Raw genomic sequence first — 19,456 nt, forward strand, 5'->3', positions numbered from 1 at the left:
GTCATTCAATAGGAAGGACTTCATCACACAATATTTTGTACAAGAACATGGTACTATCCCATTTTGCAAAAAAAACTTTCAGTGGTATTATGTCATATTCTGTGATATTTGTGCACCAAAATGCACTTGATACAGTTAGTAAGTGGACAATTGCTAAAGGCAGGTGTATCTACAAAGGTAACTAGAAGGAAATAGATTACATAAAATATTCATTGGATTACTCATTCTTATTGGTGGTTATAAATTTAAAATTTTAAATTATTTGTAATTATTGAGTGAAAAAAAGATCATTTTCTCTTTAACAAAATAGTGAGCTATAAGTTTTCAAGAATATAGCATTTGGCAATGTAAGTGTAAGAAAAAGAATCAGGGCTGGGCACAGTGGCTCACGCCTGTAATCCCAGCACTATGGGAGGCCGAGGTGGGCAGATCACAAGGTCAGGAGATCAAAACCATCCTAGCCAACATGGTGAAACCCCATCTCTACCAAAATACAAAAAAATTAGCCGGGCGTGGTGGCGCGTGCCTGTAGTCCCAGCTACTCGGCAGGCTGAGGTAGGAAAATTGCTTGAACCTGGGAGGTGGAGATTGCAGTGAGCTGAGATCGCACCACTGCACTCCAGCCTACCTGGTGACAGAGCGAGACTCCGTCTCAAAAAAAAAAAATAAAGAATCAGAAGTAATGACAAACTATAATCTATTAGAGATGTATTTAAAATTTAGAATCATTATTGTTTTTTAATGATGCAGATACAAGAAGAACAACCAGAAATAATAATAAGCTATTTACAAGATAGTCATTTTCCAGGTTCTTGAATGATAGATTATGATTGGTCAGTTACATTCAAGGGATGTTGCCCATTTCAGGTATATAGGTCATCAAAGACAGCAAATGTAGAATAAAATTAGGGTTTGGTATATTAATATTTTTTAAAACTTCTAAGAAAGTTGTTTTCACTATTCCTGCATTTTTCTTCATATAAGTCACTTCCTCTTTTTTTTTTAATCTCTGACCCTGCCCATAAAATCCTTTCTAAAATTGACTTTAAAATGAAGATCTACTGGACCCAGATGGTCAATAGTGATGACTGTTTTTCCTGGTATACTGAGAGTTAAATGTGTTAGCATAAAAACGTTAATCTAAATGACAACATTCAACATTTTTATTTTTTAATTTTTATGGGTACATAGTAGGTGTATATATGTGTGGGGTACATGAGATGTTTTGATGGAGTGTGAAATAGTCACATTATGGAGAATGGGGTGTCCATCCTCTCAAGCATTTATCCTTTGTGTTACAATCCAATCACACGCTTAGTTATTTTAAAATGTATAATTAAGTTATTATTGACTATAGTCACCCTGTTGTGTGATCAAATAGTATGTTTTATTCATTCTTTTTTTTTTAATTCATTAATCATCCTCACCCCACCTCTCCCCTACCTTCCCACCACCCTTGCCATCCTCTAGTAACCATCCTTCTACTCTCACTGTCCATGAGTTCAATTGTTTCGATTTTTAGATCCCACAAATGAGAAAATGGGATGTTGTCTTTCTGTGCCTGGCTTATTTCATTTAACATAATCTCCAGTTCCATCCATGTTGTTGGAAATGGCAGAATCTCATTCTTTTTTATAGCTGAATAGTACCTCATTGTGTATATGTACCAGATTTTCTTTAGCCATTTATCTGTTGATAGACACTAGTTCCATCAACATTGCAACACATAGTTTCATCAAATCAACAAGATTTGATTGTTTCTAAATCTTAGCTGTTGTAAACATTGCTGCAACAAACATGAGAGTGCAGATATCTCTTCAATATCCTCAATGAAGCATTTTAAAATTTTCAACCTATAAATAAATTTTTGCCAAAACATTAATATCTCAGAGGTACATGTATGATTTGTTTTGTAAGTTATTTGACTCATGATAATTTCTTTAGTGAGAAAGATATGTATAATATATATATATATGTCAACAATGGCAGAAAGGAATAGAATTCATTGCATTTAGGGACAACATAAAAATTAACTTGGTTTCTTTTTTAAACAGTGACTTGGATATGTCGGAATTCTTAATTAATCCAAATGCAGGTCCTTGCCGCTATAATTTGATTGCTGTTTCCAACCACTATGGAGGGATGGGAGGAGGACACTGTAAGTTGACAGTTTGCCTTTTTACCCAATTGTGGTGTTTGAAGAACTCCAGACTTTTTTCTTTAAGATATTTATTACTTCTTAAGGATAAAATATCAGATGTGTCTTGCATATAGTAGTTCAGTATTGATTAATGAATGAGTCAGCTTTTGAACATTTTTTTTTCACATAGGGTATAGAGAATTGAGTTCATCATACTCCTCAGTTCAAGGCCCAGGAGGGAATGTTGTCCCGTTTAGAGTGCATTTCCCTCCACGTTCTCCTTCCCCTTTGCTTTCTAACATGTTTGATGCAGATACTCTTATAAATCATTAATATTCATTCATTTAATTGGTACTGTGCTATAGATCTCACTAGATCTCGACACTTATTAAGACTTATCTGTATTACTTTGTGTCCATTTAGTTAGTTGTTTCTCACTGCTTATGATTTACATCTACCATATTTTATCTCTCCACTTACCTCATGATGGACATCTAAATTGCCTTTCACTTTCTACCACTGTAAGACTGATAAACCATTGTTTATGGTATCCTATATAAGAATTTATTTAGGCTGCACACCCAAAAGTGAAATTGCTGAGTTTACGTGAGTAAATGTTACCAGATTGCCCCCCAGGATGGCTCTAACACTCAACACTCTGCAAGCAGTTGATTTTTCTGTTGAATGATATTTACATTCCTTGGATATATCCTACTTATCATTATATATTTTTTGACACACAGTTGGATTTAGTCAGACTTATTTAGGGTTGTTACAATTTCATTCATAAGTGAAATGGTTTTATAAGTGTTTTATATTTTCATTATCTTAGTTTGGAATAAAATTTAGAGTCATAAAACAAGCTGGGATGCTTTATCCTTTTTCTGGTTTTTGGAACATCTAGTACAATATAGGAATTAACTGTTCATCAAAGTCTAGTAGAATTAACCCGTAAAGCCATTTAGGCTTTACAGCCGTATTGTTTTTATTTATGTCATGCCTATTGGTCTATTCAGTTTTCTTTTTCCTTTTGTGTATATTTTGATGTTCTCTCTGTTTCTAAAAATGTATCCCTTTCATTTAGGTTTTTCATTTTATTTAAGAATTGCTGTTTGTAATGCTTATATCACACAGTTTTTATCCTATTTTCATTCTTTTTCTCTCTCTTTTTTTTTTTTTTTAATCAATTCTTCTTGGCCAGGCACAGTGGCTCATGCCTGGGATCCCAGCACTTTGGGAAGTGGAGGTGGGTGAATCACGAGGTCAGGAGATCAAGACCATCCTGGCCAACATGGTGAAACCCCGTCTCTACTGAAAATATAAAAATTAGCTGGGTGTGGTGGTGCGTGCCTGTAATCCCAGCTACTCAGGAGGCTGAGGTAGGAGAATCGCTTGAACCAAGGAGCCGGAGGTTGCAGTAAGCCGAGATCACACCATTGCACTCTGACCTGGCAACAGAGCAAGACTCTATCTCAAAAAAGAGAAAAAAGAAGTATCAGTCTTCTGAGATTTCTATCTTATTAGTCTTTTCAAAGAATTAGCTTTTCATCTTATTAAATTTTTATTTTTGTTATTGTATGCATTTATACTTTTTATTATTATTATATTTTATTTTAACTATACATTTTTTTTTAGACCAGGTCTCTCTCTCTCACCAGGCTGGAGTGCAGTTGCACGATCTTGGCTCACTGCAACCTCTACCTCCTGGGTTCAAAGTGATCCTACCACCTTTGCCTCCCAAGTAGCTGGGACTACAGGCACATGCCACCACACCCAGCTAATTTTTTTGTATTTTTAGTAGCAGTGGAGTTTCACCATGGTGCCCAGGCTGGTCTTGAACTCCTGGGCTCAAGAGATCCTCCTACCTCAGCCTTCTGAGTAGCTGGGACTACAGGTACACACCACGACACCTGGCTTGTATGTATTTATTCTATCTAATTGATTTCTTCCCTTCCTTTCATTGTATGGTTCCTCTTGTTACTTTGGGTTTCTATGTTACTCTTCTTGCAACTTCTTGAATTGAATGCTTAGCTTTTTGCTTTTCATTGTTTCTCCTATATTGAAGGCTAATTAAAAGGCTATAAATTTCTGCTAAGTACTGCTTTAGCTGTACTTCAGATTTTCATTATCTTTCAATTGTATGTATGTTTTAATTTCCTTTATGATTTCCTAATTAGCACAGTCATTTAATCATATGCTTAGTTTTCAAATATACAGAGTTTGTCACTTCATTCTTTTATTACATAGCAGTTGAGAGCATTGTCTACATTAATCTTTAAGAGTCTGAAAGTTCCAACATGTCTTAGTACATGGTCTGTTCCTTAAATGTTTGTGTGCTTGAAAAATAATATACATTCCCCATTTAGATATAGAGTTCTTTATATCTCTGATAGTTTAAGCTTATCAACTGTGTTCGAACCATTACTCTCCCCTGGTTATTTATGTTCATTTTATTCCTGAGAGGAATTTGTCAGGACTCCTACTAAAGTGTTGATTGACCTTCTCCCAACAGTTTTATTAGTTGTTAATATTTTGCATAGTTATACTTATGTTCACAATGGGTAGTTCTTCTTTCTATGTTCTTTTTAACACCAGGATTTGACATTCTTTGCCCCTTTTTTCTTTTTCTCAGGTATTACAAGTGTTACTCTAGCTTTCTTCTTGATATCATTTAATTTACAAACTCTGTGCCTTTGTGTTGAGTATGTCTCTTACAGATCACACAGATCTAAGTGCAGCATCTGCTCTGCGCTGGTCTTGGGTTGAGATCAACAAACTCACAGCACACAAAAGGCTTCACCCAGCACCAGGTTTACTTAGATTTAAGAAAGGATACAGGTCAAGAAACAATACAGCATGCACAGCAACAGCTTAGCAGAGGTCCTTTGTAGCTGGAAGGAGAGAAAACAGGGAAAAGTGTGCTCAAAGGAAGCTGTTCAGCCCACTGCTGTTTCCTTCCACTCCTCACCAAGGCTGATTTTTAACTAGACTGCATGGGGTACAGTCATATTAGTTGTCAAATATTTTGTTAGCCCAACAGGACTTTTAAACGGCAGTAAGACTCTGATTCAGTTAGCCTAAGTATTGCTGCTGATTTCTGTGACAAAAATTGAAGCATGAAATTTAAAAGCTTTTGGCCGGGCGCAGTGGCTCAAGTCTGTAATCCCAGCACTTTGGGAGGCCGAGACGGGCGGATCACGAGGTCAGGAGATCGAGACCATCCTGGCTAACACGGTGAAACCCCGTCTCTACTAAAAGATACAAAAAAAAAAAAAAAAAAAAAACCAGCCGGGCGTGGTGACGGGCGCCTGTAGTCCCAGCTACTCGGGAGGCTGAGACAGGAGAATGGCGTGAACCCGGGAGGCGGAGCTTGCAGTGAGCTGAGATCCGGCCACTGCACTCCAGCCTGGGTGACAGAGCGAGACTCCGTCTCAAAAAAAAGGGAAATTTAAAAGCTTTCTTCTAGATTGTTTTCTCATTTCTGCCTCCATCCATTCTGTCGCATTCTGCAGCCATCTTGAATGCACACAGAAATATTATTGAGTTCATATATTGAGAACGGGGTTCTCAATTTTTTTTTGTTGTTGTTAGTTCCTTTGACTCTAAGTTACCTCTGCTTCTACGGTTTCTCTCCATGGTTGATTTTGAAGAGAGGGAACCAACACCAGGTAGAATATGAAACATTTCTTCCACCTGGTAGGTACTCAGTAAAATCGTTAACCAAACAACTTAGAGTTTAAACCATTATTTTATTGTGATTGGTTGGTTGGTTGGCTGATTAGTTTATCGGCTTGTCTTTTGAATTATCTTCTGGCCACCAGTGGAGGTTCACCAAAGATAATGCTTACCTTACTTTCAAAGTATTGTCATTCCCTCTGAACGTCATCTAAACAGGTAACTTAATAGAAAGAGAATATTGCCCTTTGATTTCAGCCATATTAAGGATAATACCTCAATTTCTGATTTATATACAAATGGGAAGAGTAATAATATTTACTTTAGGATGGGAAGAATTATTTAGAAGACATACCCTACAAAGTGTTACTTTTTAGAAGCAGTGACCACATATAATTACTTCGGAAACATTGTGCAACTTTATTTCTTCAGTTATTGAGTAGTTTATACAAGGCATGGGATGGGAAAAGGGGCATTTTTTTAACTTAAAGATAAAGTAGATCTTTAAAAATTATGTGGATTAATGAATCACTTTTTGCCTTTTTCTTGCTGGGTAGAGTCAACCCTTTGTGTCAGTGGATACCACAGATGTTCAAGTTCCTTATATAAAATATTGTGGTATTTACATATAACCTGCCCACATCCTCTCATATACTTGTATGTGTAGATTATTTATAATACCTAATACAATGCCTGCACGTCACTTCATTCACATGAATGCAGCATAGTACTCAGCACATGGCAAATTCAAGTTTTACTCTTCAGGACTTTGTGGAATTTTTTTTTTTCTCAAATATTTTTGATCTGTGGTTGGTTGGGTTCAGGGATGCAGAACCCACTTATGCACAGGACCGACTATACTTTTTTTAAAGACTAAAAGAGATTCTGGTGTTTAAAAAAAAAAAAAAAAACACTATAGCATAATGAGTAGAGGTATCAGAAAAGAAATTGTTATAGAAAATTTAATAATAGTTGAAATTTCAAACTATAAAGTCAGAAACAGATTTAGGTTTAAATCCTAACTGCTAGGTAACAGTATACTACCTTGAGTAAATTATCCTTCTTTTGATGTCTTAATTTCCTGTCTCTAAGTTGGGGAGAATTATAATGATAATACCTTCTTTATGAAACAATACATGTAAAGTGCATAACACTATGCCTGGTACACAGTAAGCACTATATGAATGTTAATTACCATTTATTATCATTAGTGTTATTCTGTGAATTTAAAAATAATGTTTTTTCCTGAGATGAAAAAAGAATGTTTCAACTTATATGAAAATTATTTTAGGTATCTAATTGTGGAAATTAGAAATCATTTGAATCAATTGAATGTGTAATAAATAAGCCTCATAGATGATTATCAGGCAGTTTTAGTAGATATTCCTTATATAGATGATTATAGAGTTTTGAGGAGCTCCCCAGAAAACCAAGATCATTTTTGTCACAGTGATTATATTTTTTTCATTAGATACTGCTTTTGCAAAAAATAAAGATGATGGAAAATGGTACTATTTTGATGACAGTAGTGTCTCCACTGCATCCGAAGACCAAATTGTGGTAAGTTTGTCTTATATTTCCTGAAAACTATGGGATTCACTGTCTTAAGGAGTGAATATAAATTAATAAAAGGGGCTCATGGAATACTATAATTTATATTCTAGTAGCTTGAGTAGCTAAAAGAGACTGACTCTTATTTAAAGATATGTCAAATTGTCCCCTAAATGGAAATTTGTCTTCTAAATTTTCCCACTAACAAAAGCATTGCAAGGTGAAAAAATTTTTGGTAGTTTTCAACGTGGAGTTTCTAATAAAAATAATTAAGTTTTGCTTTGGAAAGTAGATTCAGCTCTTAACTTTCTAGACATTGACTACTTAAAGCCAGAATGTTTAAACAACAGAAAAAAAAAATCCTTGAAGTACCTTACCGTATCTGTGATCTTTAAAGTCTTATCCTGCCTTATGAAAATTAAGTATTTAAACTCAAAATGACATAATTAGATAAAACAAATTACAGATTTATAAAGGATTAATACTTGTGTACTTACCACTTTGATATTTTCTGAATAGTAAAAAAATGAGGAAGTTCCACCTGTTCACACTTGCATCAGTTTATCATCCACTGCTGACTGTCTCAGTATGGGTTTGTGTACACACAGATGCATACATATGTATGTATATATGCTGTCATTTATCTCCCTGTATCTATGACAGAGAGACTTGAATACTATAAATATTTTTTAAATTATGTTTTAATTAACCACATTTTTTGTTTATACTTAAACTCCTAATTTCTTTTTTTCTGCAAAAGAAAGTCAGTTCCTTTCTCCTCCTTAATCTCCCAGCCCAGACATTCTCAAATTGCCCACCTCCTCATCAGTCTTGTTAACAACACTGCCCTAATCTGGGCTTCAAATGAACAAATACGATAGAGAGAGAGAGATACACAAAAGACTCCATTCTAAACAGAGGTAAAAAGACAGTTGTCACTCAGTCCAGAGCTTAAAAGGTAGCTATCTCTGATTTATAAACTAAAGAAGACAGAGAAATAAATTAACAATTACAGCATAATAAGTACTATTAAATACCTTACTGTGGCCACTTAGAAAGGGAACTTCTGTCTCAACTCAGATTTAGGGTTTGAGGGGACAATACCAGTACAGGGAAGTTCATGTGGTAAAGATGATGTCTGACCTGAGTCTGCTAGTAAAAATAAATAAATAAATAAATTTAGCGCTTAGATCAAGAAAAGTGGCATTCTAGTTGTTTAGACATTTTCTTACAGACTATGAGAAGCCATTAGATTGTGAAGCAAGAGAATAACATAGTTCAGTTTGTGTCTTCACATTTCTCTGAGAACATCATAGAAGATAGATTGGAGACACTGAGTAAAGAAACAGAAAAGCCATACAGGAGGCTATCACATAATTTAAGCAATTAAAATAGTAGTTAGAACAATATAAACAAGGGAAGAATGGATTTATGAGATATTTAGTGGATAGAATTAATATAACTTGATAAAAGATATAATAAAGATAATAGATGTAGAGATCCAGAGAAGGAGAAGTTTAAGATGACTTTTACTTCACCATTCGCCAAGATTGGGAATATAGGAAGAATAGTTGCTGTTGAAGTTTGAGATGCCTGTATGATAACTGTGTGGAAATTTCCATTACGTTGTTGGACTAATAAGACTGGAGTTGAGGGGTGAGAACTGATTTACGTTATACATTTGAGTTGTCAGCCTCAGGCAGCAGTTGAAGCCATAGGTTTAAATGTGAGAGGATACAGGTTGAGACAGTGGTGGGGTGAGGACAGAACATAGTGTGTTTAAAGGTCAGGATATAATGAGTCCACAGAAGAGTCTGAGAAGAAGCCAAAGAGATAGTAGGAGATCTGAGTAGTGTTGTCACAGAAGCAAAAAATTGTTTTGTTGATAGAAAAAGAAACAGTGAAGCATTAAATTAAGTTAAATAGTGAGAGATTGACCAAAAGAACTGAAAAGGGTACCAATTTCAGTTGTTTATTAGGTTATTGACCCTACTGAAAGCCATTTTACTAGGATGGTTTGGGGAAAAGCTAGATTACTTTGAGTTGAGAAGTGTGCATGAGAGTGAATGATGAGTATTGACTATTCTGTTTATCACCCTGACTGTGAGGAAGAGGAAGAGAGAGGTATATGGCAGCTAGAAGGGGAGGTAGAATGGAGAGGGACTTATACATAGGAAAAATCTTAGGTATTTGTTAATGCCAAAGAGAAAAGTCCAGTGGATAAGGACTCATTAAAGATACACAGTGATCATTGATGGAACAGTATCTTTAAGATGGTAGGAAAAGGTGGACTCTACAGCAAACATGGGATGAAGTGACTAGTATTAGAAGGAAGGAATTTACCTTTTCCTTAAGAGATGACAGGAAAGAAACCATAGAATTCTATTTTACATTAGAGTAACTAGGTTAATCTGTGATACAGTTGCATTTATTTCTTGGTCCAAATAATTTAGAAGCACATAAAAATTTGTAATTCTAATGACCATTCTTCCTTTATTAGAAATTGTCTTCTATTTAATGAATTTTAGTAACTTCCATTTGACCATGCATGGTTTTTCTATTTGATTTATGCCCTCACCAAAATTGGTGACCAGCTAAAAATTCATAATGTATTTAATGTGATATTTGAGAATCATAACCATTTTAACATCCTTTGTTTTGACAGTCCAAAGCAGCATATGTACTCTTCTACCAGAGACAAGACACTTTCAGTGGAACTGGCTTTTTTCCTCTTGACCGAGAAACTAAAGGTGCTTCAGCTGCCACTGGCATCCCATTAGAAAGTGATGAAGATAGCAATGATAATGACAATGATATAGAAAATGAAAACTGTATGCACACTAACTAATGAAAGTCCTAGAAGCCATAAAAGAGAGACTTTCCTGCTGGTGGTATCTATGGAAATGATGAAGTTACCCACCACATTAAAACAAAAGTCTGAGATGGGGAGTTTCAGATAACCGAATGTAAATCCTTTATCAGATTTTAACTTGTGCAGTACTTGAAGTGAAACACAATGAAAACTTTAACAGAAATTGTCTCTTAATACATTTACAGTCTTGTATTTACAAGCTAAATATATATAGGAAATCACAAATAAATCCCTTTTAAGTTTGCTGCTGTTTTGATTAATTATGTTTCCTTTAATTTTTTGGATGTGAGTTGATGACAAATGTTAAATTTGTGGATGTTGGTCCTTTATTTTGCTCTAATAATACTGCAAGAAAACTATGGCTGAACTTAGTTTTTGGATAATCTAGTTCATGTGCATTAGGCTGCCATACATACTACTATGATATTTAGCTGCAGTATCAATGTGGCATAAATACTGCGGCAGCGTTCTTCAAAAACCACAGTTTCAAATTTATCCCGGTAATCAATGTGGGCCTATTAAAAAACCAAATCATGATATGAGAAACAACCTTGGAAAAGCTATTTCCTTTTGTGGTACCATTAAAAATCCAGAATATTATATTCATTTTACTGCCACTGTGGAAACAGGTTCTAGATTTCATACTCCATCTAAAGTCATTTTTCAGTTACATGTAAGTATTATTTACTGCTATTGGGATCTATTCTTCAGACATTCAGAAACATTTTTTGCTTTAAAATGCATATCTTTAATTGGGTGTTGGTCCAAAATTAAAATTTTTGCTGTCTGTTTTTCTCTACCCCATTTTGTGGTAATTTGGCAACTTTAGCTCTTCCAGTTATTGTAATATAAGGACAGACTTAATAGTATTCTGTATCCATAGTAATAATTGCATCAAACTTAAATGAGAAATTTTTTTCATATACTGGCCTTTAAATCATTAATGGACAATTGGCTATAAAGGTAGGTCTGTTAACTTTCTTTGTGTGTTCCTGATGGAATTCACCATAGCCTTACAGCTTTTCTCAGAAGGTAACTTGTTATAAGAGAAATGGCATTTGCATGTTCCAGAGTCAGAACCTGTACAGTATATACAGCATAAACACCTTGAATTTGATTTTAGTTCACCACATTCAAGGATCCAGGATGCCAAAAATATGTGTGAACATTTGAAACATTTTTATTTGCTGCTTTTTCCCTTTGATCTAGTTGAAAGAATGTATTGTAAATTGGCATACAATACTGCCTTTAATAGAAAACCTAAATGCTGGGGCACATTTCACATATCGACTACCTGAGAAATTGCTTTGTGTCCCACTGTTATTAAAGCAAAAAGTATAATGTTCTTCACTTGAACTAATCAAATACAATAGATTATAAATTGTGTATTGTAAATAAAAGTTCACTCTGTGAGTGCACATTTTGGTAAATTATTTATTTATGTTAGCATTTAAAAGTTTAAAAAAAAAATGCATTTGACCAGGATAAATGAGGTATGTTGATCATGGCTTTGCTTTATATCTTGATATTAAAGCTGGTTTATCATCCTGGTATTTTAAAAGCTGCTTTGGGTTTTTTGTTTTTTGGGTTTTTTTTCTTTTTTTCTTTTTTAATGTAAACTAACCTCCTGCATGACAGAGGTTAAAATTTTGTCTGCACTTGAGTTCACTTGAGTTTACATTTGAAATGTGCATGTTTATTTATACAGATTTCAATAAAGCTATTCAAGGCCTTATTTAGTCTTTTATTTCTTACTCTTAATCTTTTAATAAAAATCCCCTGCTTTATGGTTAGATTACTATATGCTAGACTTTTTAGTTATAAATAGTTAATACTAGACAGGAAATTATGTCAGAGCAAAATGAATCCTACTATTAAGGACATGTTTTAAAGTTGATATTTTTCAACTTTAATTTATTCATTAAGCAAATGTTTGTGTACCAATCACTGCTCTAGAGTCTGGAGATACAGCAGTAAACACATATCCTTACCTTCACAGAGCTTACATTCTTTCTGCTATCTACCAACTAATGGACTATATTTCCATTTTTCTGAAGATTTAAAGAAAAGTCAAAGCTAAATCTTTTAAACCTAGATTGTGGTCTCCATCCTAATTTTTCAGAGACCACTTTCTTTTTAATGCCTGTCATTAACTTCTATTCCCACTAAAAGAAGTGATGTTAATAATGCCATTGAAACTGTCAAACTCAAATGTCGTTTTTCAGCTGCAAAAAGTAGACTTTAAAAATAGTACAAAAGGGGCCAGGCACGGTGGCTCACACCTGTAATCCCAGCACTTTGGGAGGCCGAGGCAGGTGGATCACGAGGTCAGGAGATCGAGACCATCCTGGCTAAAATGGTGAAACCCCGTCTCTACTAAAAATACAAAAAATTAGCCAGGCTTGGTGGCGGGCGCCTGTAGTCCCCTCTGCTCGGGAGGCTGAGACAGGAGAATGACGTGAATGCGGGAGGCAGAGCTTGCAGTGAGCCAAGATCGCACCACTGCACTCCAGCCTGGGCGACAGAGAGAGACTCTGTCTCAAAAAAAAAAAAAAGTAGTGCAAAAGGATAATACATATTCTAATTAAAAGTAGGTGTTCGGGCTGGGCACGGTGGTTCACGCCTGTAATCCCAGTGCTTTGGGAGACTGAGGTGGAAGGATCACTTGAGTCCGGGAGTTTGAGACCAGCCTGAGTAACCTCATCTGTACAGATATTTTTTAATTATCTGGGTGTGCACACACTTGTGTTCCCAGCTACTCAGGAGGCTGAGGTGAGAGAATTGCTTGAGCCCAGGCAGTCAAGGCTGCAGTTAGCCGAAATCACGCCACTGCATTCCAGCCTGTGCAACACAGCAAGACTCCGTCTTAAAAAAAAAAAAAAAAAAGATACTCATAGGTAATACAGGGTAGTGGGAATATATCTAGACTAGAATTTCTACTTCTAGCTTTGCCACTTAATAATCGTGACTTTGAACTTAATATTTCCTAGCCTGTTTCTTTACCTGTAGAATAATGATGATAATAGCCAGCATTTATTGAGCACTTACTGTGGACCAAGCACTCTATTAAAATGTTTATATGCATTCTCTCATTTAATCCCACAACAGCTATGAGGTAGGGACAGTTGTCATCCCCATTTTTCATATGAAGAAACCAAGATACAAAGCATTTAAGTAATATTCCCAAGCTCACACAATTGCTATGTGGTAGAGCCAATATTCTATCCTCAGATATATACTACCTCTCACTGTGTTATAGTGTCTGCCTCATAGGATTGTTGAGAGCTCAAATGAGATCATGTATTTTATGGAAAGAGCTTTGTAAACTTTATTACACACTCACTGATTTCTTCGGTCTAAATAGACATCTTGAAGTCTAATGACTTCGCTTTTAAAGGTATATTTAGCTCAGTATTTGAGCATTGAATAAGAAAGTACCCACTGGAATATTGACTGACCCATTCTGTTTTAAAAACTAATTTCATTTAATTTATATACTTTTATTACAATTGTAATTAAATGGTAAATGCAATGTGACATACTTTTTTCTTGTCCTTTTCATCTAACTTGTGTCTGCTTCTTTCCATTTTCCCAAATGCAACCCAGAATTTCAGGACTTCATAAACTCTAGTTTTGCTTTCTGTTCGTCCATTTGTTTGTTTGGAGACAGGGTCTCACTCTGTCGCCCAGGCTGGAGTGCAGTGGCGTAATCATAGTTCACTGTAACCTTGAACTCCTGGGCTAAAGTGATCCTCCTGCCTCAGCCTTATAATTTAGTTTTAATTAATCTCCTTGAAAAAGTTGTAACCTGGTGCTTTATTTAAATATCTTGCTTTCTCATAATCTGTGTTCTTTTAGTAGTCCTGTATTTATCCTTGCTTTCTGACAACTGGATATAAAACTACACAAAACATTGATATGGGCACGAAGAAAATCAGTAAGTACCAAAACAGATACAACATAAAGGTGGTGGGGTTTTTTATGAACTAATTTGATTGAAGTGAGTTTTTCTTATAAAATAAGCCAGGAGGCTGAAATGGAGTCTCCTTCAGTGGTACACCAAAGGGAGTGTAGGGTGTAGTAGGAGCTTTCTACCTCAGAGATAATACATATTCTAATTAAAAATGTATTAGAGGAATACATATTCCTCTAATGTATTAGAGGAGAGGAGGTATACATTAGACTGATAACATTTGAGTCTGATGTATGGTGACAAGAAAAAGCAGGCCAATTTTTTGTTTTATTATTTTTAAGTTATCTACAGACAATGCATTTCATTATTGCCTGCTTCCAACTCTCCCTATGTAGTATGTTTCTGATCTCCTGTGCTTGTGCAGTGTAGATGAGCTCACCACTTTAATTTTTAAGATAGAAATGTGGAAAATTCTTGAATCACAGACTAGGAGAAGGAACCAGAGGTCCTCTAAAATATCAGAGGAGTGAGAAGGAAAGGAAAAGCTCCTTTCTAGAGCCAAAGAATAAAAGAAGAAATTTTTGCTAATTTTTTTTTTCTTACTTTACAGTAAAATAAAAATGTTTTTGCTCTTTAAATAACTTAACATGAGGAATTTGGAAACAACATTTCTTGAAAATATATTGATACTTATTCCCAAATAATTCTTTCAAGTGCCACATGACCAGAGGATAGGGAAAGGAGGAAAAGGTGAGTGTATTTATATCCTTGCTAGTTTTCATTATATATTCAGTTGCAGATTTATATTATATATCATTTTATCAGATTTTCTAGTTATATGTGATGGTTTTTAAATAAGCATTCTAGGTTTGGAGACCAATTCAATATGTATGTGTTTTATGTGTTTAATTCATATTTACTATATATTAAAAGAATTTCCAAATAGCTCAGATAACAAAACTTTGGTTTAAAATTGAGTTATTTTATAAGCTACATGGAATACATCAACATTTTATAAGCTGCATAGAATAGGCTTTAAAATATCAGAATTAGGAAAATAAAACATAGATGGCAAAAATTCAAATATTAAGACTTTTTTCTTCACTAACGATGGGGTAAAGAATTTTTAAATGGATAATATAAAACAGACAGTTCAAAAATTGTTTTTGGAAAAAATATGCATCGGAAAGCATACCCCATCATGCCATGGTTTAGTTATTCCCCAGCTCTACTTTTGGGAGCCTGGAACTTGTCATGGTTGTGAAATAGGCCTTAGACTATTAAGGACATTCAGAAACTGGCTAAGCCATTCAAGGAAAATCAGGAATTTACATAATATATTGGACTAGAGTCTCAAAGGACAGAGAGAAAGTCAGTCAAATGGGTTTTGATATTTTTTTTCCCTAGAAATGTGTAGCAAATGTGATTTTACAAAGCAGCTAAAAATACAACTATCTCTCTGGAATTGAAGATGTGTAAAATAAGACCACACACTTTCAATATGCACAAAATATATTTTAAATGTTTAAATTGTATCTAATTTACTATGTTCTACTATAGAAAATCATGATTAAAGTTGGTGCTCGTGTTGCTAAAGTTTTTTTTATTTCTCATGTCAGGAACTTGCAGCTTGTTCTATATAGTTTGGTGGGAAAAAAAAAGTTTTTATTTGCTGTGACATTTAAGTTTGTTGCTAGCTGGAGTTAAATCTACATACATAAAAGTAAAACAATAAATATGGAAACATCCCGACAGTCTTTCCCATAATGTGTATTATTACATTCTTCTCAGTAATGACACATACTTAACGTTTCCCAAGCTGTTGTTTTAACCCTTAAAACATCACCACATTTCTAATTTTTATTTAAAATCTTTCAGAATTCTTACACTTTGTAACGTATCAAACACAAGTCTCTCATTAAAGTGTTTTTTAATAGTATTTGCTTTTCTTTTAAACTCCATAAAGGAATGTTTGATGTTAACAGACGTAACTCTTTAATGCTCTTCTGTTCATGATTAAGTATGCTTTTAAGTAATTTAGACTAATGTATTAAAGTGTTCACTTATGTCTAGTCATATGTGTACCTACTGTTTTCTAACCTTGAGTCATTTCTATTAAATACAGCGTTTAATCTTCTTTCAAGTGAGAACCATCTTTCCATTATATCAAGTGGACAATTTTTAAATTGTCTGATAAGTTCATCCAAATTAATTCCATCATATCTGTTTAACTCATTTCCCCAAAAAGACTGAGACCTCCAGCCCATCATTCGGTTCTTGAACTCCCTAATAGAAACACCAAGGATTATCTATTTGTAATCACATTGTGGTGAATTATCAGTGTCCCAAGAATTATGTAAAGCAAATAGGAATTATTTTAGAACTGCCCTTATTTAAAAAAAAAAAAAAGTAAAGATGATAAAATTGCTTAATAGTATTTTTTATTAGCAGTATTATTATTTGAGAAAGAATTCCTGGAGGTCTCCCTTAAATACTGAGTGACTTTGGTAAAGATTTTTAATCTCTAGAACTCAGAGCTATATTCACTTTTGAGCTATGTACCTATTGTATAAGTTGAAGTAATACTGCAAATTCAAACAGTAAACATCATTAATCCTAGATATTTGGGTACTACCTACAGTGAGATATGGTAGGAAACATTCTATATTTACAACAACTTCCACCACAGCTAGCTCCAAACAAATCATTAACCTCTGAATTACAGTTTTCACAACCATAAAACTATGCTGGTCTCTTAGAAGTATTGAGTTTATGGATGTGGAGAGGAAGGCTTAAATTTCATTTTTGAAGCTGTTGTTAAAAGTATATGTTTATATTTTTAGCAAAAGAATTAATAATAGGATGAGTCATTTTTTATTTTTGGCCTCCTATAAAAAACTTGGAACAGAAGTCTTAGTATGATAGTAAACTTGAAAATTAAAATTTTATCAGGAATATTAGAATCCAATTATATGAGACTGCATCCCCAGCAAGCACCTTGGTTGCAACACCATGAAAGACCTTGATCCAGAGGTTCTCAGCAAGCCACACCTGAATTCCTAACAAAAACTGGGAGATAACAGATGTTTGTGTTTTTAGCTACTAAGCTTTAAGGTAATTTGTTTATGCAGAAATAAGGGAAAAGGAACCCAGAGATCTTTGAGGAATCCCACTTTACAGAGGTAGAGGGCTGGAAGAAGAAAAGTCATGTACACAAAGTCTGGAGACAACTCAGTCACTAAATCCTCTTGTTCCTTCTCATTTTTACTCTTTAACTGGCTCCTCACTTTGTAGATGGATGGCACTGGGCTCTGCAGCAACGCATCTGTTCTGTATCTGTTAAGGCCTCTAGAGCTTCATTCATTCCTTCATCAGATATTTTCTGAGTGTCCACTATGTGCCAGGCACTATTCTAAGTTCAAGATATACAGTAATATACAAAAACAAAATAATCCAGTTACAAATATAATTTTTAAAGGTATTTATGAGCATAACTTCCTAACACATTTAGAACCTTTGCCTTCAGCAGACATCAATTATGTTGTCTTTTTGTTTTTCAGCCCAGTTTCATTAGTCATTAAAGTCATTTGAAATAAAGACAATAATCCAGACTCCAGAGGTTATGGCTTTTATGTGTTTGGATACTGTACTGCCATAACAAAATACCACAGACTGGGTGACTTAAGTAACAGAAATTTATATTTTCACATTTCTGGAGGCTGGAAATCTGAGATCAGGGTACCAGTATACTTGGTTTCTGGTGAGGGTGCTCTTCCTGGCTTATAGATGGCTGCCTTCTCACTGTGTTCTTGCATGGTAGCAGAGGAGGGTCAGAGAGGAGAGCAAGCTCTCAGGCGTCTCTTTTTTATAAGGGCACTAATCCCATCATGAAGCCCCCACCCTCATGACCTCATCTAAACCGAATTATCTCCTAAAGACTTCCTCTCCAAATACTATTTAAGGCTCAACTTGAATTTGGAGGTGACACAGTTGAGCCCATAACAGATATATTTAGTAACAATTATGGGTACAGCCATGCCTCAGATATTGCAGGTTCGATTCCCAGCCACCATAAATACTTAAACAAAGTGAATCACAAATTTTTTGGTTTCCCAGTGCATATAAAAGGCATATTTACCCTATAGCGTAGTCTATTAACTGCAATAGCATTGTGCCTAAAAAAGATGTACATACCTTAATTTTAAAACTATTGCCAAAAAATGCTAAATAATCATCAGAGCCTTCAGCAGGTAGTAATGTTTTGTTGATGGACAGTCTTGCCTCATTTTGATAGATACTCACCAGGATGGTGGTTGCTGAAGGTTAGGGTGGCTATGGGAATTTTTTACAGTAAGACAATAGTGAAGTTTGCTGCATCAATTTACTCTTCCTTTTACAAAAGATTTCTCTAGCATGCAGTGCTATTTGAGAGCACTTTACCTACAGTAGAACTTCTTTCTGAACTTCTTTCACAATTGGAGTTAATCTTCTAAAGCCCTGCCACTGCTTTTTCCACTAAGTTTATGGAATGTTCTAAATCCTTTGTTGTCTTTTCAACAATGTTCACAGCATCTTCACCAGGAGAAAACTTGTCCCCCCTTCTTTTCACAGATGTTGAGATTGTCAAGAAACTACTTTCTTTGCCCATCCATAAGAAGCAATTTATCCATTCAAGTTTTACCATAAGATTGCAGCAATCCAGACACATCTTCAGGCTCCCCTTGTAGTTCTCTTGTTATTTTCACCACATCTGCAATTACTGCCTCCACTGAGGTTTTGAGCTTCTCGAAGTCATGAAAGTTGTAATTAACTTCTTTCAAACTCCTGTTAATGTTGACATTTTGACTTCCATGAATCACAAATATTCTGAATGAATGGCATCCAGAATAGCAAATCCTTTTCAGAAGGTTTTTATTTTGCCCAGATCCATCAGAGGAATCACTCTCCATGAAAGCTTTTGCCTTATAAAATGTACTTCTTAGATAGTAAGACTTGAAAGCTGAAATTATTCTTTGATCCATGGCTGCAGAATGGATGTTGTGTTAGCAGGTAGAAAAACACTAATCTCATACATCTCCATAGAGCTCTTGGGTGACCAGGTGCACTTGTTAATGAGCAGTAATATTTTGAAAGGAATCTTTTTCTGAGCAGTAGATCTCAACAGTGAGCTTAAAATATTTAGTACCTTCCTATAAACAGATGTGCTGTCATTCAGGCTTTATTGTTCCTTTTATAGAGCATAAACATTACATTTAGTATAGTTTTAAGGGCCTTAGTTAGGATTTTTGGAATGATAAGTGAACAT

The 19,456-nt window shown here is 34.8% G+C and overlaps 1 protein-coding gene across 6 annotated transcripts in view; it reads left to right on the plus strand.

Moving 5' to 3' along the window:
• The window catches only part of USP15 (ubiquitin specific peptidase 15), a 147,956-nt gene extending 135,983 nt beyond the window's left edge, over positions 1-11,973 (plus strand). For 5 of the 6 annotated variants that reach the window (XM_023225092.3, XM_023225096.2, XM_023225094.2 and 2 more), the window contains 3 exons: positions 2,055-2,158; positions 7,287-7,375; positions 10,032-11,973. In XM_023225092.3, coding sequence (XP_023080860.1) covers positions 2,055-2,158; positions 7,287-7,375; positions 10,032-10,214 — 376 coding nt within the window. In that variant the 3' untranslated portion in view covers positions 10,215-11,973. The remainder of the gene's footprint in view (positions 1-2,054; positions 2,159-7,286; positions 7,376-10,031) is intronic. The other variant, XM_023225093.2, reaches the window with a different exon arrangement.
• The last annotated feature ends 7,483 nt before the right edge of the window (positions 11,974-19,456 follow it).

This window comes from Piliocolobus tephrosceles, chromosome 10 (assembly GCF_002776525.5).
Source record: "Piliocolobus tephrosceles isolate RC106 chromosome 10, ASM277652v3, whole genome shotgun sequence".
NCBI classification, from domain to species: domain Eukaryota; kingdom Metazoa; phylum Chordata; class Mammalia; order Primates; family Cercopithecidae; genus Piliocolobus; species Piliocolobus tephrosceles.